The sequence below is a fragment of the Stenella coeruleoalba genome (genome assembly GCF_951394435.1).
Source record: "Stenella coeruleoalba genome assembly, chromosome: 10".
NCBI lineage: Eukaryota > Metazoa > Chordata > Mammalia > Artiodactyla > Delphinidae > Stenella > Stenella coeruleoalba.
The window spans coordinates 41,856,104-41,876,362 of NC_137156.1; the positions used below are offsets into that span (position 1 = coordinate 41,856,104).

Genomic DNA, 20,259 nt, shown 5'->3' on the forward strand with positions numbered 1-20,259 from the left:
AAGCAGCGCCAGAAGGCTTGTCAATAGCCCAGTGGATGGAAAAGGTTTTATTTCCCTCTTAAGAGATTCCCGCCCTTCCGTGCACCCTTGTGCAGCCTTGGAGGGCCGATTCCTCAGCTGCCCTGTTCCGTTCCCCCCTCCCCTGCTTGGACAGGTGGCTCAGTCCTCCCGGCACGCAACTCGCCGGCAGCTGGGCCAGGATGCGGGAAGTTTCTGATTGGCGGAGTGGCAGAAGCACCGGGTGAAAAGAGCTCCACTGGCGGCGCGCCCCAATCCGGGCGTAGCCAGCGCCGTACGGCAAAATGGCGTCCTCCAAGCATTTGGGACGCCCGGATGGGACAATTCCGTCCCCTGCAGGTCAGGGGGAAGGGAGCCGCAGACTATGTGGGCGGCATTAGAAGCCCTCGCGGGGCGGGTCCACCGTCACTTCCGGCCACCGGGGGCGGGGGGCACTGGATTCCGTACGACAATATGGCCGCACCTAGGTGCCTGTAGCCGGAAACTCCGCGGCTTCCGGTCCGGAGTAGGGCCTGCGGTGGGAGGGGGAAGGAAGACGGAGGGAACCATGCGAGGTTCTGAGATCAGCGGCGAGGGTCTTCTCGAGAGACTGTTTCTGAGGTGGGGGCCGGACGGTGCGGGGAGCGAAGGCGGGGGCGGGAATGTCGAGGGACAGGTACTGGGGGGTTCCGGGCGCTGAGTCTGAGGGGCAAGCTGTGGTACCTTCCTTCCTATCCCTGAAGGGGAGTGGGGCGGCCGGGGGCTGAACTGGGGGAGGGGTACTTGGCGGGAAGCTCATCCAGGGGAAGGACCGGACTCAGGGCTGGAATCTGAGTGGAAGCAGGAGAGCCCAGTGTGGGGCTCACTATCGGTTACAAGTCCCAGAAAGAGAATGGGGAAAATTAGGGTGGGGTGAGAGGGAGGGGGACTTGAGGTGAAATATCTCCAACCTAACGCCCCGGTTTGAGGAGAGCCATCAGAGGGTGGAATATGGAGATAATTTAAGTAGGAGAAAGGGGGATGGATTGTTGGGAGGGAACCTTCTTCGCCTCAGAGAGTCTCGGAGTTGGGGTGAACCTTCAGGATTGAGTGAGGGTGTGGATTTGATGTGTGTGAGAACGAAAGGGGAAAACACCTGAGGTGGTGCCAGCGGGGGTGTGGTATCTGTTCGAGGGGATGTCAAGGAAATCTGGAGTGCAATGTGAGAGGTCGTCCAGGGGTTGAGAGGAAGAATCAACTTGCCAACTATGAGAAATAGTGGGGAAATGCAACTGAAAGACCGGATATCGACGTGAGGGGTGGAGCTGGGGGTGGGACTTAAGGTTTTCTGATGGTTTGGGGCTCCCATAGTAAAGGGCCCAAAAAACATATGGTACTAATGGTTGCTGAAGATAGGCAGTGAGGACACTGTTGGGCATGGCTGGGTGTTTTGAAACCCAAGAAGACTGAAAAATGTGTGAGATGAAGGGATGGGGCTATGCTGGAGGGGCTCTGTCTGAGGCCCCATCCCCTTCCAGCAGGAATTACGAAATCCCCAAGACTTCCTCCCTCCGGGGGATTTGATCCCCCATGGCCACCGCTAACAGCATCATCGTGCTGGATGATGATGATGAAGATGAAGCAGCTGCTCTGCCAGGGCCCTCCCACCCACCCCCCAATCCGGCCTCACCCAGGGCAGAAGCCCCTGGCTCCTCTCAGCCCCATGGGGCTGGAGGAAGCAGTAGTTCGGGCGGCAAGAAATGCTACAAGTTGGAGAATGAGAAGCTGTTTGAAGAGGTGAGCTTTAGGGGAGAAGATTCTCGTACCCCAGGGAGGGGGATGGCTGACTGGCTCTCCTGTCCTTTCTTCCCCACTAACCCCACCTCACCTTCTTTCTCTCAATCCCATCCCTTGTCTCTTTCCCCCTCCCTTTTTCTCCTGAACCTTCCAGTTCCTTGAACTGTGTAAGACGCAGACGGCGGACCACCCTGAGGTGGTCCCGTTCCTCTATAACCGGCAGCAGCGGGCCCACTCTCTGTTTTTGGCCTCGGCGGAGTTCTGCAACATCCTCTCTCGGGTCCTCTCTCGGGCCCAGAGCCGGCCAGCTAAGCTCTATGTCTACATTAATGAGCTCTGCACTGTTCTCAAGGCCCACTCAGCCAAGAAGAAGCTGAACCTGGCCCCTGCTGCCACCACCTCTAGTGAGCCCTCTGGGAATAACCCTCCCGCAGACCCCTCCTTGGACCCCACAAGTGCTGAGACCACTGCCTCTGAGGCCCCAAGGACCCATGGTTCCCGGCGGCAGATCCAGCGCTTGGAGCAGCTGCTGGCACTCTACGTGGCAGAGATCCGGCGGCTGCAGGAAAAGGAGTTGGATCTCTCAGAATTGGATGACCCAGACTCCAGTTACCTGCAGGAGGCGAGGTTGAAGCGTAAGCTGATCCGCCTCTTTGGGCGGCTGTGTGAGCTGAAAGACTGCTCTTCACTGACAGGCCGGGTCATAGAGCAGCGCATCCCCTACCGTGGTACCCGCTACCCAGAGGTCAACAGGCGCATTGAGCGGCTCATCAACAAGCCAGGGCCTGATACCTTCCCTGACTATGGAGACGTACTGCGGGCTGTAGAGAAGGCAGCTGCTCGGCACAGCCTTGGCCTCCCCCGACAGCAGCTCCAGCTCATGGCTCAGGATGCCTTCCGAGATGTGGGCATCAGGTTACAGGAGCGTCGCCACCTTGATCTCATCTACAACTTTGGCTGTCACCTCACAGATGACTATAGGCCAGGTAGGCATTAGCGAGATGCTCCTTGGTAACCCTCATTCGTCAGGTGTGTGGTGGAGGGGGTGTCTCTCTAGTCCCTTCTAGGGTTCTGGGTGAGTACACTGACTTTATATCTTCCCACATAGGCATTGATCCCGCACTGTCAGATCCTGTCCTGGCTCGGCGCCTGCGGGAGAACCGGAGCTTGGCTATGAGCCGGCTGGATGAGGTCATCTCCAAGTATGCAATGATGCAAGACAAGAGCGAGGAGAGCGAGAGACAGAAGAGAAGAGCGCGGCTCCCCCAAGCCACCCCTTCCCACTCTGCAGACCCCTCCAAAGCCTCCTTGGATTCTGGTGAGGTATGGAAGGGAATACACCCTTCAGAGAGACCTTGTCCTTCCACTGCACTGGCCAGGAGGGAGTACGTGGTGACTGATCATGGCGTGTGCAGAAGGAATGCAAGAAGCAGCCCCTCTGGGGCAAGGGATTCCATAGAGAAACTCCTTTGTCCCCTGCAGGGCCCTAGTGGGATGGCATCCCAGGAGTGCCCTACCACCTCCAAGGCTGAGACCGATGATGAAGATGAGGAAAGTGATGAGGAGGAGGAGGAAGAGGAGGAAGAGGAAGATGAGGAGGAAGACGAGGAGGCCACAGATTCCGAAGAAGAGGAGGATCTGGAACAGATGCAGGAAGGTCAGGGGGACGATGAAGAGGAGGAGGAGGAGGAGGAGGAGGACGAGGAAGCAGGTATGTCAAGGAAACAGTATTCTTGTCGGTTCCCTCTACTCTGTTGGGCATGAGCCCCCTGTTTGAGATCCTTCCCTTCTTCCTCTTACTCCTAGTGTCCTCTCAGCAGTTTTCTTTCCCCTAGTTCTTTTGCTACCCCTCCCCTCTTTTCTTCTTTTCCAGGGAAGGATGGAGATAAGAGCCCCATGTCCCCACTACAGATCTCCACTGAAAAGAACCTGGAACCTCGCAAAGGGATCAGCGGGTCGTTGGGGGAGCAGCAAAACAAAGGACTCACAGTGTCACCATCTTCACTGGCAGAAGAGCCCCCGGCCCCCTCCAGCGTAGTTGCTGAAAGCAGTGGAGAGCACCTCGAGGAGTTGCCCCTGGAGGAGGAGAGCCCTATGTCTCAGCTCTTTGAGCTAGAGATTGAAGCCTTGCCCCTGGATACTACTCCTTCCCCTGAGGAGAGGGACGTTACCTCTTCCAGGAAGCAATCAGAAGACCCTCTCACCACTGTCTTGGAGAATGGAGCAGCCATGGTCACCTCCACTTCCTTCAACGGAGGCGTCTCTCCTCACACCTGGGGAGATTCCAGTCCTCCCCACAAGAAATCTCGGAAGGAGAAGCAAACAGAAGCCGGGCCATTAGGAAAGAGGTAACAGCAATAAGGAGGAGAAAGAGGGAAGCCAAGGAGGGACTGCGGGGGCTTTCTGAGAGGAATACTGTGGAACGGAGTCTGCGAGGAGAAACTGGAGCTCCCCCTCCATCCTCAGTCTCCACATACCCTTCCACCCACATATGTTTCTGTCTCTAGCTATGTGGAAAGGCAAAGGGCAGTGCATGAGAAGACACATACTCTGCCCAGCCCGCCTTCCCCCTTGGCTTCCATGGCTCCAGTTGCCGATTCCTCCACAAGGGTGGATTCTCCTAGCCACGGCCTGGTGACCAGCTCCCTCTGTAGCCCATTTCCAGCCCGGTTGTTCGACACCCCACAATCACAACCCTCCAGACCTGGTACTTTTAAGGTAAGAGGGGGAGGCTGTGTTTCCTGACTTCATTCTCTTTCATTGTTCAGTTTGGGGTATTCTGTCTGCTGCACTCATCACCTCCTCTCTCTTCCCACCCCAGTTTTTGATCTCTGATAAGTCCTTCCCTTGGCTTCTCGTCCGCTGTGTTCCAGACCTCTCTGACTCTGTCTCTCACTCCCCTGCAGATGAGTGTGGCCACACAGTGCGATCCAGAGGAGATCATCGTGCTCTCAGACTCTGATTAACTGCCTCCCCCTCCTCCCTGCCTCCAAAATGTTTTGGGATAGTATTTGGAGGACGGTGGGAACCAGACGACTGAGGAAGGGATGGACTGAGCTAATCGCCTTTTGGTGGTTTCTTTAAAAAAAAAAAAAAGCTTAAGTTTTACACAGAAACATTAATAAACAATAAAGTTCTTTTCTTATTGTATTCCTGTCTTTTCCTTGTCCTGCTCTCACCAGCTGCTGATTGGCATGAGCTGTTCTCTGGCTCAGGGTTAGCCGTTCCCCCGGGATAGCCCTGGATCTGCCCTTTCCAGCTGCCTTCAGCACGCCTCTCGCGGAGTTTTTCTCGCCCTCAGGCCTTCTCTTTGCTCTCTGCCAGGCGCTGAAAAAATGTACTTCAGCCTCCTGAACGCGCTTTACTTTCTCACTTCGAGCGGTAGCAGTAAAAAGGCCAATCACGGGCCGACTCAAGGTTATTTAGCCAATCCAGGCCCGGAGGTAGGGGGCGGGGTTTCAGGGGGACTGTCAGAAGCTGGGAGACCGGGGCGATTAGATCCCGCAAACCCGCTAATGGCCACAGCTCAGGGGCGGAGCCCAGGCAGCGGCGGCCTAGACCCATCGCCAATGGGAAGAGGCAGGCTTACCGAATTAAAGGGGAATGAGAACTTCGGCCGAACCGAGTCCTGCGTCCTCAGCGGCGGAAAGAGACCTGGTACCCTTAAGGTGGAAGGAAGAAGCTGTTCTTTAAAGGAGAAGTGGCCGAGTCGGCCGAGTATTGCCCAGCGGGTCGGGCGGGGTTCCCGCCTGTGCCTTTAAAGCCTGAGGGGCGGGAGGCGGAGCGGAGGCGGAGGGCGGAGGGAGTCGGCGCAAGATGGCGGCGGGAGGGGCCCAGGCTGCGGCTCTGGCCGCCGAGTGAGGGGCGGGGGGGCCCGGGGGCGCGCGGCCCGGTAAGCGGGGACGCGCGGGGTTGGGGGGCGCCTTCCGGGCGGGAGAGGAGGTCGAAGTATCGCTTGGGGCGGAGCAGAAGGGGGCGGGGTCCGATGTGGGCGGGGGTAGATAAGGGGCGGAGCCCAAAGGCCATGGGCGGGTCTTGAGGTGGGCGGGGCCTAAATGGGCGGGGTTGGGGATAACTGGGGGCAAGGTGCGTGGCCTGCGAGAGAGCCGTGGGGTGGGGGGGCACGGCCTAAAGGGAAGTGGAGAGAGGGGTGGTTTTCAACACCAGAGCCAACCTGCCCCCCTCCCAAGAAAAGGGTACAAAACCCCAGAAAGGTAAATTTTGGAAAGTCAGGTTCTCAGGCAAATGGGAATTTCTGAGGGGAGGCACCCCACTCCCCAAGAGCACCTTATTTCTGTAACGTCCAAGGAAAGATCACTGGATTTGGAGTTAGGACTCCTGCATTTGTGGGTGCTGCCACTTAATGGTGTAACCTTGGATAATCTCTTAATCTTTCTGAGCCTCAGTTTCCTCATCTGTCAAATGGAGTTGAAAGGAATACCTACCTTATAGTGTCACTGTGGGGAGTTACTCAGATAATGTGTGAACATGTTTTTAAACTGTAAAGGGCTGTGTCATTATGGGTTGTTATCATTCTTCTCTCTTTCTTTCCAGAGACCCCCCCGGCCGCCCTCCTCCTTCCCTTGTTCCTGTGGCTGGGGGGGTACCCCTTCCCTCCACACCATGGAGCCATCTCCCCTGTCTCCCAGCGGGGCAGCACTCCCCCTGCCTCTATCGCTGGCCCCACCACCACTGCCCCTGCCTGCAGCGGCAGTAGTGCACGTGTCCTTCCCCGAGGTGACCAGTGCCCTCTTGGAGTCTCTCAATCAGCAGCGGCTGCAGGGCCAGCTCTGTGATGTGTCCATCCGAGTGCAGGGACGGGAGTTCAGGGCTCATCGTGCTGTCCTGGCTGCCTCTTCCCCTTACTTCCACGACCAGGTCCTACTCAAGGGCATGACCTCCATCTCGCTGCCTAGCGTCATGGACCCAGGCGCCTTCGAGACTGTCTTGGCTTCAGCTTATACTGGTCGCCTCAGCATGGCCGCTGCTGACATTGTCAACTTCCTCACAGTGGGGTCTGTGCTCCAAATGTGGCACATCGTGGATAAGTGCACTGAACTCCTCCGAGAGGGCCGGGCCTCAGCCACCACCACCACCATCACCACTGCTGCAGCCACATCGGTCACTGTCCCTGGTGCTGGGGTCACCTCAGGGAGTGGGGGCACCGTGGCCCCTGCCACTGTGGGATCCGTACGCTTCCATGCCTCCAGCCGGGCCAGTGAGAATCAGTCCCCCAGCAGCAGCAACTATTTCAGCCCTCGGGAGTCCACTGATTTCTCATCTTCCTCCCAGGAGGCTTTTGCAGCTTCTGCAGTGGGCAGTAGGGAGCGTCAAGGAGGTGGCCCTGTATTCCCCGCCCCTGTGGTTGGCAGTGGGGGGGCTACCTCTGGGAAGCTGCTGCTGGAGGCAGATGAGCTGTGTGATGACGGTGGGGATGGGAGGGGTGCAGTGGTCCCTGGGGCTGGGCTCCGCCGGCCCACCTACGCACCCCCCAGCATTGTGCCGCAGAAACACTGGGTATATGTGAAACGGGGTGGAAACTGCCCAGCACCAGCGCCCCTCGTTCCCCAAGACCCAGACCTGGAAGAGGATGAGGAGGAGGAAGACTTGGTGTTGACCTGTGAGGATGATGAAGATGAAGAGCTGGGGGGTGGCTCCGGGGTGCCACCAGGGGGAGGATCTGAGGCTACCCTTAGCATAAGTGACGTCCGGACCCTGTCTGAGCCTCCAGACAAGGGAGAGGAGCAGGTCAATTTCTGTGAGTCCTCCAATGACTTTGGCCCCTATGAAGGTGGGGGTCCTGGGGCAGGGCTTGATGATTCAGGGGGACCAACCCCTTCCTCCTATGCTCCCTCCCATCCTTCGAGGCCCCTGCTTCCACTGGACATGCAAGGCAACCAGATCCTGGTCTTCCCATCCTCTTCATCCTCCTCCTCCTCCTCACAGGCTCCAGGCCAGCCACCAGGGAACCAAGCTGAACATGGGGCAGTGACCCTGGGGAGCACATCGGCAGGGGCCCTGGGCATGCCGGGTGGCACCGGCGGGACTCCTGGAGGGACAGGCAGTGGGGATGGAAATAAGATCTTTCTGTGCCACTGCGGAAAGGCCTTCTCCCACAAGAGCATGCGAGATCGCCATGTGAACATGCACCTCAACCTGCGGCCCTTTGATTGCCCCGTGTGCAACAAAAAGTTCAAGATGAAGCATCACCTGACAGAGCACATGAAGACACACACAGGCCTCAAGCCCTACGAGTGCGGCGTCTGCGCCAAGAAGTTCATGTGGCGAGACAGTTTCATGCGCCATCGGGGACATTGTGAGCGCCGGCACCGCCTAGGCGGCGGGGGCGGGGCCGGACCCGGACCCGGGGGGACCACCGGGCCAGCCTTGCAGCCCAAGAGAGAGTCCCCCGGCGGCGGGGGCAGCGGCGACGAGGCGAGTGGGGCCACGCCCCCGTCCAGTCGACGGGTCTGGTCCCCGCCCAGCGTCCACAAGGTGGAGATGGGCTTCAGTGGGGGCGGAGGAGCAAACTGAAGAGGCGAGCTACTGGGGGTAGCTTTCCGGGAAGAGGGATTAGGGATCACTAGCCAGGGGCGCTGTGGCCCGTAGGTGATCTCCCAACACACTTACTGTCTTCCTATCTCTATGGACTTGTATATATTCTGGAGAGGGAACCGCCTCGCACCATGGGCCACCCCTTTCTACTCCTCAGCCCCTCCTCCCTAAAGTATCACCGGAACTCAGCCCTTCCTTCCCTTCAGATGGGTACACTGAAGCCCCAGCTCCCGAGTAGGGTGCAAGTGGTGGGGGGGAGGGAGGGAGAGGGGACTTGTTGAGCATCCTGGAGTCGCTGGGTCGAGGGTCAGGTGGTTGTAGTCTGTACCTGAAGTCTGTGTTTGCGTAGTTGTGGGGACCAGGACTTTGAGCCCCACCCTTGTCCTAGAACATACCCTGCCCCCAAAAGGATGTGCCCCTTATTTCTACCCTAATCCCTCTTCCTCCACCTTGGGGGTCCCCCACCTCCATTCTCACTGGGGAGTGGGGGAGTGGAGACAAGGAGTAAGTCGTAGGAGTACAAGGGTTTTATTTTAAATCTTATTTTTTTTAAACGGTGATTAAAATATTTATTGGTCATTTCATTTGCCTTCCCGACAACCCCTATGTGTTTGCTGGGGACCTGGCCCAGGTCGGGGAAGGTGGAGTAAGGGTTCTCAGGGAAGTGGATTCGGGGTTGGGGTGGACAGGAGGGGGTGCCTCTGGTGTGGGAAGGCTCCCGGACTCTGTGGTGCTGGGTGGTTCAGGAGGGCTGGGAGGGGCTGAGTTCCCCAGATCAGAACTGGAGAGGATGTTCCGGGATCCCTGCCCAGCCGGCGGAGGAAGCACCTGCCTCCCCCGAGCCCTCCCCTAGCCGGAGCGGAGATTTCCTCCGCCCCTCCAGCCGGCCTTTGGAGGAAAGTGAAAGTGAAAGTTAAAGGGGGAAAGCCGGCTTCGGAGCTGAGAAGATCGCGGCGCCATGAAGCCTCTGTCCCTGCTCCTCGCTGTGGCTCTGGGTGAGCGAACCCCGCGACTCTTAGCCTAGGGAAGCGGTGGGAGGTGACTGCCACCACGTCTGGGGGTGGGGTGGAGGAGGTCGGGTCACCTGACGTTGGGGCCGTCCCCTCACTCGCGCCCATACCCCCAGGCACGGCGACCGTCGTCTCGGCGGGACCCGCAGTGATAGAGTGCTGGTTTGTGGAGGATGCGGGCGGGGGCCGGTTGTCCAAGAAACCCTCTGCACTGCTGCTGCGCCAGAGCTCGGAGAGCCCACCTCCCCGGCCGGACCTCGACCCAGAGCGCTACCTCAAAGTGCATGGTGAGTCATGCTGGACTCGCTCCCAACTCTGTCGCCTCCACCGAAACCCCCTGCTCTTTAGGTCTCACAGTGACCTCGGGCCTCAGTTTCCCCCTCTGTAAAATGAAACTGGATCACTTTTAAATCTCTCGCTACCGGGTAGTCTGTACCTTTAAAATTCCCTGGACGCTGCTCTCCCCTCCCCTTTCCTGGCGGAGATTCTACTGCAGCAACTTCTCTCTCTGTGCTCACAGACCCCGCGGGCACCCTCCTGGCCGCCTTCAGGCGATACCCGCGGGACGCCCCCGCGCCACGCTGCGAAATGAGCCACTACGTCCCGCTTCCTGCCTCGGCGATCTGGCTCAGCGGCTTGACCCCGGAGCAGAGCTGCCCGCGGGCCCTGGATGGGAGGTGGCTCATGGTCAGCATGTCCAGCCCGGTCCTCAGCCTCTCCAGCCTCCTTCGACCACAGTCCGAGCCTCAGCCGGAGCCTGCTCTCATCACCATGGCAACAGGTAGCTACCGAGGGGAAGTAGAGATAAACGGGTAGATTCTAAGGGTCCAGATCAGCCGTTAACTCGCTATGTGGACTTGAGCGAGTCATTTCCCTAGTCGGGTCTCAGTTTCTTTATTTATAAATCGAAGCAGTTCAGCTGAAGTTAAGATGTCTCTACCGGTTCTTCTAGTCCCAGCCTAGTTTAAACAAAAGTGCGGTTTGGGGCGGGGCTTTGGAGCCAGGCGGGGGTTCCTGACACCCGACCTTAAGAAACTCGCTAGGCGACAGAGTTGGGAGGGTCTCAGAAACAGGAACTTTTGCACCTTTCCTCCTAGATCTTGCTAGGCTCCCCCACATTTGCGGTTCACCCAGTTTAAAAAAACAGCCTTCGCGCCCCACCCGCGCCCACATCCGGCACTGCGGCAACCAGCAAAGCGCAGGCTCTTGAGCTCTAGCGCGTCGACCTCCCTTGACAGACCCTTCCCTATGGCGCGTGATGATGCCCTGACTCTGTGGTCACCGAATGGTGGGCTTGAGTGCGTGGAAGGGAAGCGGCAGATCTAATGGTTCCCGCTGCAAGGGCCACTTACTGCATTGTGTGACGCAGTTTGAGGCCCAGGGGTCGGGCACCTTGCTGGGCTGGGGCGCAGGGAGGGAGTGGGCCGATAAAGCAAGAATGGGGAAGATATGACCGGGATTTGGGATTTCTCGGAGGTCTTCTCGAGAGGGTAGGTAGGATATTAACAGAGTCCTCGGCTTCCTTCAGTCTTGTGCGATTTTATGGAAACAATACAGCCTGACCGGCTGGTCAACCCCAGCCGAGCCCTACACCCTCCCTTCCCCAGTACCTTCTCCCTGCCACCCTCATCACTGAGAGAGAATCACCCACGGGGCTCAGCACCCACCCTGAAACCCTCACATCTGCCTACACCTCCATTCTTAGTCCCCAGACCTCGCTGTGGGCAGGGGCAGAGGCAAACTGCTCCTTGTGGGGACAGTAGCTCTCTCTAGTGGGTAGGACTATTTCCCAGGCTGTTGGCTTCACAAGGTGGGGTGAGAATGTCCTTTTCTCTCTGAATATGCTTTTCCAACTGTAAAATGTGGATGGTTATTTCCCATCTGCCTTCCCATTGTTGTAAAAATCAAGCGAGACACTTTGTTAATTTATTCACTGATTAAATATTTATTATCACCAAGAATAAATTAGGGCCCAGTAGTTCTCAGTCCAGGCTGCAAATAAGAATCCTTTTGGAGGTTATACTGAAATCTGAGTTTTATTCCAGATGAATTAAATCAGAACCTCTGGGTGGCCTTGGTTACTTTTAAGGGTCACAAAGGTGATCGGATGTAGAGTCTACTCTCAGGAAGGTTCCCATCAGATTTGTCTTGGGTAATTGTAGAGTAGAAAGTGACTTGGACCATAAAAGAAGTGCAGATAGGGAGCCATGGGCGTGTGCCCAGGAGAGAAAATTATTGCATCTCACCCACCACCAGGGGTGAAAACTAGTTGCTGTGTTCAGCCCTCCTTTTCAAGCATTCCTACTTGATTAGGGATTTAAGAATGTGAAAGTTGTTGTTTCAATGTAAAGTTAAAAATGAACTCTTTCCAGGGTCACAGATCATCAGTAATTTTGCTAGTATGCATTTATACTTCATTTCTTACCAAATTAGTTGTCAAATACTCTAAAATGTTTCTTGAGAAATATACTTTTGTAATATACTTGTGTGTATAGTATTTAATTCTCATCGTTCTTTTAAAATTGTTATAGAAAGTTTCAATGACACACTAAAGTAGAGAACAGTAAAATGAACCCCCCATATACCCATTATCTACTTGTATAGTTATTACATTTTACCAAATTGCTTTACCTATCCTCCCCCAAACTTCTGTTCTTTTTTGGAAGTATTTTTAAGTATATCCCATCGTATTATTTTACTCATAAGTACTTCAGTAAGCATCTCTATCATATAAGGACTTTAACAACCCCCCCCCACACACAATAGCATTATCATACCTAACAAAACAAACAATAATTCCTTAGTATCATTTAACTCCTGGCTCATATTAAATTTCTCCCGATTGTCTCAATGATGTTATTTTACAGTCTGTTTGCTTCAGTCAGGATAAAAAAGAGGTCTATATATTCTATTTGGCTGTTGCAGCTGCTTGGGCTGCCAAAACAAAATATCATAAACCAGGGGGCTTAAACAACAGGAATTTATTTTCTCAGTTTTGGAGGCTAGAAGTCCAAGATCAAGTCCAAGATCAAGGTGCTAGCAGGGCTGTTGTCTGGTGAGAACTCTCCCCTTGTGGTTACAGATGGCTGCCTTCTGGCTGTGTCCCCACGTGGAGGGGAGAGAGAGAGCTGCGGTGTTTCTTCCTCTTCTTATAAGGGCACCAGCTCTATCAGGTTAGGGCCTACCTTTATGACCTCATTAACTTTATCACCTCCTCCTAGTCCCTATCTCCAAATACAGCCACATTGTGGGTTAAGGCTTCAACATTTGAATTGGGGGGGTTGGGGGAGGGAGAACCACAGACATTCAGTCTATAACAGTTTCGTCTCTCTTTTTTAAAAAATTTATTTATTTTTGGTTGCCTTGGGTCTTCGTTGCTGCATGCGGGCTTTCTCTAGTTGCAGTGAGTGGGGGCTACTCTTCATTGCGGTGTGCGGGCTTCTCGTTGCGGTGGCTTCTCTTGTGGAGCATGGGCTCTAGGCACGCGGGCTTCAGTAGTTGTGGCTCACGGTCTCTAGAGTGCAGGTTCAGTAGTTGTGGCACATGGGCTTAGTTGCTCCGTGGCATGTGGAATCTTCCTGGACCAGGGATCGAATCCTTGTCCCCTGAATTGACAGGCGAATTCTTAACCACTGCGCCACCAGGGAGGTCCCAGTTTTGTCTCTTAAGTCTCTTTTATTTGTAATTGCCCCACCCCTTTAAATGCTATTGATTTGTCATTTGTTCTGTAGAAGTTCCCACATTCTATATTTGGCCAATTGTTTCCTCATCCTGTCATTTCCTTTGTTCCTTTTCCCTCCATATTTCCTATAAATTGGTAGTTAGAACTAGAGGCTTGATTAGATTTGGGTTTAAATTTTTTCAGTAATATATATATATATATATACATATATATATATATATATATATATATATATATATATATATATATATATATATATATATATATATAGTATGCGGGCCTCTCACTGCTGTGGCCTCTCCCGTTGCGGAGCACAGGCTCCAGATGCGCAGGCTCAGCGGCCATGGCTCACGGGCCCAGCCACTACGCGGCATGTGGGATCTTCCCGGACCGGGGCACGAATCCATGTCCCCTGCATCGGCAGGTGGACTCTCAATCACTGCGCCACCAGGGAAGCCCCAGTAATATTTTATAATAGTTTTTACCATTCACTTTTTAACAGAAAAGCATAAGCCTATATAATACAAGCTGCAAAACAGGTAGAAATTTCCTTACCAACAGGTTCTGGCCCTGTTGTGTTTACATTTGTATTTTTACAGAGTCCAGGTTGTGGGATGCAGGTCTAAAATTGCTTCATAATCCCATATTAAAGAGCACTGTTAGCTTAAGGTTGAACTGTAAAACCTTTAGGTTTTGTTTATTAATCCTACAGATTGATTCTTACAATTCAAAACTGTATTTTTGGATTTTAATAAACTAAATGAAATTGCTTACTTTTTTTTACTCTATTGAACAAAAACAATCCCATGAAGTTCAGAGAAGTTTAACCTTATAGGCCTTAGAAGCTAGGATTGAAAATTACACAAAAAAAGGGGGGGCTTCCCCGGTGGCGCAGTGGTTGAGAGTCCGCCTGCCGATGCAGGGGACACGGGTTCGTGCCCCGGTCCGGGAGGATCCCACATGTGGAGTGGCTGGGCCGCTGAGCCTGCGCGTCCGGAGTCTGTGCTCCGCAATGGGAGAGGCCACAACAGTGAGAGGCCCGCATAACGCAAAAAAAAAAAAAAAAAAAAAAAAGGGAATTCCCTGTCAGTCTAGTGGTTAGGACTCTGCTCTTTCACTGTTGAGGGCCTGGGGTTCAATCTCTGGTTGGGGAGTTAAGATCCCGTAAGCCCCGTGGCATGGCCAAAAGAAGAAAAAAGAAAAAAAATTACATAAAAATAACCACAGAGGCTTCCCTGGTGGCGCAGTGGTTGAGAGTCCGCCTGCCGATGCAGGGGACACGGGTTCATGCCCCGGTCCGGGAAGATCCCACATGCCGCGGAGCGGCTAGGCCCGTGAGCCATGGCCGCTGAGCCTGCGCGTCCGGAGCCTGTGCTCTGCAACGGGAGAGGCCACAGCAGTGAGAGGCCCGCGTACCGCAAAAGAAAAAAAAAAATAAAAAAATAACCACAAGAGAAAAAAATTACTTCTACCTGGAAGACCCAGACATTTCTGGCAGTGGAACAGATCTGAAGGACATGAAGTAGTTAGATGTTGGAGAAAATGGGGGAGGGACATTAGAAACCGAAGGAACCAAAGCAAAGAAAAGCCCAGTGACTAGAGTTTCTGCTGGTCGCAAGAAAGGGATTCTATGTGGCTGGTTCTTAGGGTGCAAGAGAAGTCTGGAAAGATGGGTTGGGGGCTGGATTACCAAGTACTGTGAAAGCTGGAGTTTATAAATGATAGTGAACCATCAGGAGTTTTGTGTGTGTGTGTGTGTGTGTGTGTGTGTGTGTGTGTGTGTGTGTGTGTGCCATTTTTCCAAAAGCCTGTTATTTTACTTGATTCCTACAAAAGGTGGCAAGGATTAGATCATTGGACTAATGGGGAAAATAGAGATTAAGTCCTTTTCCCAAGATACCCAGCAAGTCCATCATGATGATGATGACAGTAATGAAAATAGTAACAGCTAAGCATTTTCTATATGCCAGCTCCTGTTCTAAGCACTTTATAGGCATAATCTTATTTATTCCTCTCAACAACCGTAAGAACTAGGCACTGATGTTATTCCCATGTCACAGATGAAGATATATGAGACACAGAGCAGTTAGGTAATTTGCCCAGGGACACACAACTTGTAAGAAGCAGGGCTAGGAATTGAACCCGGGCCATCTAGCTCCAGCATGTGCCTTTAGTTGCTGGCTTCCTAGGTAGCTGGGATTTTTAAACAGGCAAGTGCCCAGATCAGATTTGTAGCCACGCTATTTGGTTTCAGTGTGGAGGATGAAATGAAAGGGAGAGAGATACTGATAGAGGATAGGGAGACCTGAGAGGAGGCTGTTGTAATTGTCCAAATGTATATTGATAAGAACTTGAGTAGGAAACATGTAAGATCTATTTGGGAGACAGAATTAGGGCCTGGTGGGGAGAGCACATAGCACATTATATTTGGCAATCTGTCTCCTACACAATTTGAAGGCAGGGGCTGCCTGTCTTGTTTACCACTCTCGTCAACCGTGAACATCCTAGGTGCTCAATAAATATTAGTTGAATGAATTAATTAGAAGAAGGAGTCTTAGGGACTCCAAATGCTTGCCTTTAGCGCCTGGGGGCTGGTGGTGATCATTGGTCAAGGCAGGTAAGATGGGCATTGGAGCCGAGTGGGGAAATGTTCTAGAGATGCTATTGAGTTGGGGCACGTTACATTTGTCTGGCAGATGGTTGGCTGTAATCACAGCAAACACTTTTGTAGTCATACTGTGTTCCAGGCACTGTTCTAAGTAGCTTTCATATATAGATGTCTTTGTTATCCAGAATCAGGAACTGCATATGTCTGAGTAGCAGGTGTTAAATGATTTAACCTTCACTACAGCCTCATGGGATAGGTACTATCATCATTATTATCCCTATTTAGGAGATTCAGAAAGTGAAGAGTAAAGTAACTGTTCCAAGGCCATATAAATAGCTGCAGAGTGGGGATTAACCAGGGCAGCCAGGCTCCAGGCACTCAACCAGCATATACTGCCTCAGTAGATCACAGATGTCTGTGTTCAGGTCTAGTCTAGAGCCAGAACCTTCCAGAGTCAGTAAATACTCTGCATAGCACCATAGGGTTGACAGTCATGAATCATCACTTCTTCACCAGCAAACCAAGAAGGGCCTGGCTCTTCAAAGGTGGGCGTGGAGGCTGGTGGGCTGGTTCAGGTTGTGTCAGGGCACACTCAGATCCCGCTGACCCCAGAGCTGGTGCAGCACGGGCTGTATGTTCCGAGCAGCCTTCAAGGGCTGTACCCACTCACTGCCTCTATTCACCGTGAGACCTCTCTGCTCACTCTGAGTCTCACTGGGTCCCGCCCAGTCCCAGGGCAAAGGGGATTTGCAGGGAGGGCTGGAAGATGGTGAGTGTCAGAAAGGAGGTGTCATCAGAGGGGTGGGTAAATTAGAGTCGAGTCCCCCCCGTAACTCCATTTCTCTATTTTATTCTCTTTCTTCCTCTCCCCCTCCCCACCTTCCTCTCCTCATCTTCCTCAGCTGTGCTGACTGTCCTCACTCACACCCCCACCCCTCGCATCCGATTGGGACAAGATGCCCTGCTGGACCTGAGCTTCGCCTACTCGCCCCCCACCCCCAAGGCTGCTACCTCTCTGGCCCCAGGTCCCCCTCCCTTTGGGCTGGAATGGCGACGCCAGCACCTGGGTAAGGGGCACCTGATGCTGGCTGCAACTCCTGGGCTGAGTGGGCAAATGCCAGCTGCCCGAGAGGGGGCGGTGGCATTTGCTGCTTGGGATGATGATGAGCCCTTGGGGCCGTGGACCGGAAATGGGACCTTCTGGCTGCCTGCAGTGCAGCCCTTCCAGGAGGGCACCTATCTGGCTACTGTACACCTGCCATACCTACAAGGGCAGACCACCCTGGAGCTTGCCGTACAGAGTGAGTGAGGGGACAGGGGTCTCTGTGGGTAGAGGGTGATCACTGGGATTATGGGGACACCATGATGGGGGAAGGATGGTGGAGAAAAGGGTGCTGGGTGAGTAGAGGGAGACAGATTGGGGGTCCCTGAGAGTCAGGGGGGCAATGGGTAGAGGGTCCCTGGGAATCTGAGCGGCTTTGGGATGAAGGTTCCCAAATCTGAGGGAGTAGGGGTCCCTGAGAATGGGGGCTTTGGCATGGAGATTCCTGTGAAACACCAATGGAGAGATGGCAGGTTCCCCATCCTGGGAGGAGAAAACCCGAACCCCTCAGTATTGGGGAAGCCAGAGGGCACACTGAGGGCCTCTGAGAGAGGACGGTGTAGATTGATTCCCTCATGCTGCTTTCTTACTCTCTCCCCAGAGCCCCCCAAGGTGACCCTGACACCAGCACCTCTTATATGGGCTGCCCCCAGGGAGGCACCCCCGGAGCTGCTCTGCCTCGTGTCCCACTTCTACCCCTCCGAGGGCCTGGAGGTGGAGTGGGAGCTCTGGGGTGGCCCAGAGGGTCGCTTTCAGAAGGCCGAGGGGCAGAGATGGCTCTCCGCCCTAAGCCATCACTCAGATGGCTCCGTGAGCCTCTCTGCACACCTGCAGCCACCCCCAGTCACCACCGGGCAGCATGGGGCACGCTATGCCTGTCGTGTCCACCACCCCAGCCTGCCCGCCTTGGGGCGCAGCGCCGAGGTAACCCTGCAGGTAGCTGGTAAGAGCCTGAAATATGGAGAAATGGGGAGGGGTGTGGGGAGAGGTGCCTGGGAATTTCAGACTCATTCTTGCTCCTTCTGCCTGCCAGGTCTCTCTGGGCCCTCTCTGGAGGATGGCGTAGGCCTCTTCCTGTCTGCCTTTCTCCTCCTTGGGCTCATCAACGTGCTGGGCTGGGCTGGTGAGTGTAAGTCCCACCCAGGCTGGGACCCTTGACTGGCAGACATTCTCTTCCTCCTCCCAGAAGAAGTCTGACACCCATCCCTCTGCCCTTCTACTGCCCCATCCCATCCCTTCTAAATTTCTCTCCACAGCTGCCTACCTGGCAACTTCCAAGGATTCAGTGGAAAAGGTAACAACACTCTACCTTCCTTTATTTTTCCCTTCTCATTTTATCCCCTCTGCCCAACTCCTCACCCAGGAGGGAGGCTGCTGGCTTGGTGGGCAGAACCCAGACTTGGAATTCACACAGACCTGCATTAAATCCTGCCATCTCAAACATGCTACACCTCAGCTTCCTTGGGTGTAGGGGGAAAAAAACTGCTTAGGCAGTGCTGTCCAATAGAATTATAATGCAAACCACATACGTAAATTTAAATATATAATCTAGGGACTGCTTTAAAAAGGTAAAGAGATATCTAATATATCCAAAATGTTATCGTGGCAACATGTCATCAGTATAAGAAATTATAGTGTTTTTTCCATTCTAAGTCCTCAAAAACAGGAGTTTATTTTAAACTGGCAGCACACCTGAATTTGGACTAGCCACATTTCAAATGCTCAACAGACACAAGTGGGTGGTGGCTACCCTTCCGGCCAGCAGAGCCTCAGAGGGCTCTTGGAATGATTAAAAGAGAAAGGGCATCTCCTCTGGAAGATGCAGGAGCAAAAGCACTTGGCACAGTGCCAGGCTTAAAACATAGAAAATGTTAGCCTCTATCATCTGCCATCCTCTGTGCCCATGATGTTCATTTGTCTCTGGATTGACCATGAGCACTTCACCCTGCCCCGAATTCCTCACCTCCTTTTTACTTCTCTTCCAGAAAACACAGTGAGGCCAACTCACCACCATCCTGGGGAAGCCACCATCATCTCTGGTCTGAGCCACTGTAGTAACTCCCCCAAATTGTATACCCTTGGTTCGTGCCCCCTCCAGTCTCTCTCCAGTGAGCAGCTGCTTTCTGAAAAGACAAAAGACATTCACCTTCTTAGGGCTCTAGAGCAGCAGTTATCAAAATTTTTGTTCTCAGGACCTCTTAAAAATTATCAAGGACCCTACAGAGCTTTTGCTTATGTGGGTTATAAACTATAGATATTTATTGTACTAGAACTTAAAACTGAGAACAATTTAATACACAGAAAGACACAAGCACACGTTCCATTAGCTGTGGGGACGATGTCAATACACGTCATGTAGCTTCAGGAAAACACTGTACGTTTTTTAGAGAATGAGAATGAAAAGGCAAATAACAGTTTGCGATTGTTATGAAAATAGCCCAAACTTCGCATACCCCCTGAAATAGTCTCAGGGACCTCTGGGACAGAAACGGGTGCTCGAGAGGCAAAATCCATTCTTCTTGTCCTGGCTTGTGTATCCCTGCGCTCCAGCCACTGCTTACCTCTTCAAGCCCGCCTCGTGCTCTCTCCGGCCCTCTTCTCAATGCTTATCACACCTACGGCTGATCCTTTTCTTCAATAGCCTCCCACCCTCCCTGGGTCCCAGAGCGCTGTTCCCTCTGCCTGGTCCATCCTCGCCCTTCCTGGGCTCCAGACCAGGTCAGCCTTGTCATTCCCTCAGATCGCCGCGTGTCCCTCTTGTGCGGTTCACCACGGTTGTATTTAAGTGATTGTGCGAGTCGTTGTTAAATGCTTGTTTCCCTGCCCGGACTGTCGTCTCCTCGAAGGCGAGGATGAGCCTGTCCGTCCCCTGGTGTATCCCCCGCGCCGGCACAGGGCCTGGCGCCCGCTGGAGGGCGCTCAATATAAGAAGTTAGTCTTTTTGCGTCCTAAGAATTCAAAAGCAGGTGTTGGATCAAATAACTATTGGAGGAAGGAAGCAGCGGCTCGGCTTAGGGACCTCCGAAGGTCAGGACGGTCGGCCAGACTGACGCGGGGAGCGGGTCTAATCGTATGGGAATAAACTTGTTCAGTGCTTCCAACGGGTGCCTTAGTTCTTCCCCAGGGATCCCCTTTGCAAGCGCGAGAACACTTCCAATCGCGTGTGGTTCCTTCCAACGACCCCGCCTCTCAAATGCCTCGGCTGCACCCAATCCCCCTTCGGAACTGATAGGGGTCGGGCGCCACTAATGGCGGACAGGACGCCCTGAAGAAGCCGGCCCTAGAGGGGTGACAGTACGTGAACCGAGATCCAGGCCCTGGCGTCGGAAACCCCCGAGCGCCGAGTCCCTAACCGGACGTGGCGGCTTCCTGCTCCGCCCCTTTCCGAGGGGGCGGGAACCCAGGGCTCTCAGGAAAAGCCGGAGTGGATTTCGGCCCGCTACACGCGCGGGTGGGGGTGGGAGTGGAACCCCGCGGGCTGGAGTAACTGTGTCCGTCCCCGCCTAAAACGCTTCCCGCGGGAGTTTTA

At 53.8% G+C, this 20,259-nt stretch overlaps 3 protein-coding genes and 1 long non-coding RNA gene across 5 annotated transcripts; 3 read left to right on the forward strand and 1 right to left on the reverse strand.

The window, feature by feature from the left end:
* Window positions 1–126: 126 nt before the first annotated feature.
* Window positions 127–4,980, forward strand: DAXX (death domain associated protein). Of its 2 annotated transcripts, none has more exons than XM_079934737.1 (8): window positions 127–618; window positions 1,515–1,773; window positions 1,928–2,759; window positions 2,882–3,096; window positions 3,256–3,484; window positions 3,647–4,121; window positions 4,281–4,491; window positions 4,680–4,980. In XM_079934737.1, exons 2-8 carry the CDS (start codon window positions 1,567–1,569, stop codon window positions 4,737–4,739), a joined length of 2,229 nt encoding a protein of 742 aa, XP_079790863.1. In that variant the 5' UTR covers window positions 127–618; window positions 1,515–1,566; the 3' UTR covers window positions 4,740–4,980. The 2 variants fall into 2 exon arrangements, with proteins under 2 accessions (XP_079790863.1, XP_079790864.1); XM_079934738.1 differs by having other exon boundaries at window positions 542–618; window positions 1,518–1,773.
* LOC307193167 lies at window positions 3,761–5,494 on the reverse strand. The gene is made up of 3 exons (XR_013830242.1): window positions 5,363–5,494; window positions 3,945–4,078; window positions 3,761–3,849 (listed from the first exon to the last, which is right to left on the reverse strand). It is a non-coding gene; the product is annotated as an uncharacterized lncRNA (long non-coding RNA).
* Window positions 5,495–5,579: 85 nt separating this feature from the next.
* ZBTB22 (zinc finger and BTB domain containing 22) lies at window positions 5,580–8,845 on the forward strand. The gene is made up of 2 exons (XM_079934739.1): window positions 5,580–5,665; window positions 6,328–8,845. The coding sequence occupies exon 2, from the start codon at window positions 6,397–6,399 to the stop codon at window positions 8,305–8,307; it is 1,911 nt and encodes a 636-aa protein (XP_079790865.1). The 5' UTR covers window positions 5,580–5,665; window positions 6,328–6,396; the 3' UTR covers window positions 8,308–8,845.
* Window positions 8,846–9,050: 205 nt separating this feature from the next.
* Window positions 9,051–20,148, forward strand: TAPBP (TAP binding protein). The gene is made up of 8 exons (XM_079934740.1): window positions 9,051–9,323; window positions 9,455–9,625; window positions 9,859–10,119; window positions 16,531–16,929; window positions 17,332–17,673; window positions 17,764–17,853; window positions 17,987–18,024; window positions 18,716–20,148. Exons 1-8 carry the CDS (start codon window positions 9,287–9,289, stop codon window positions 18,725–18,727), a joined length of 1,350 nt encoding a protein of 449 aa, XP_079790866.1. The 5' UTR covers window positions 9,051–9,286; the 3' UTR covers window positions 18,728–20,148.
* The last annotated feature ends 111 nt before the right edge of the window (window positions 20,149–20,259 follow it).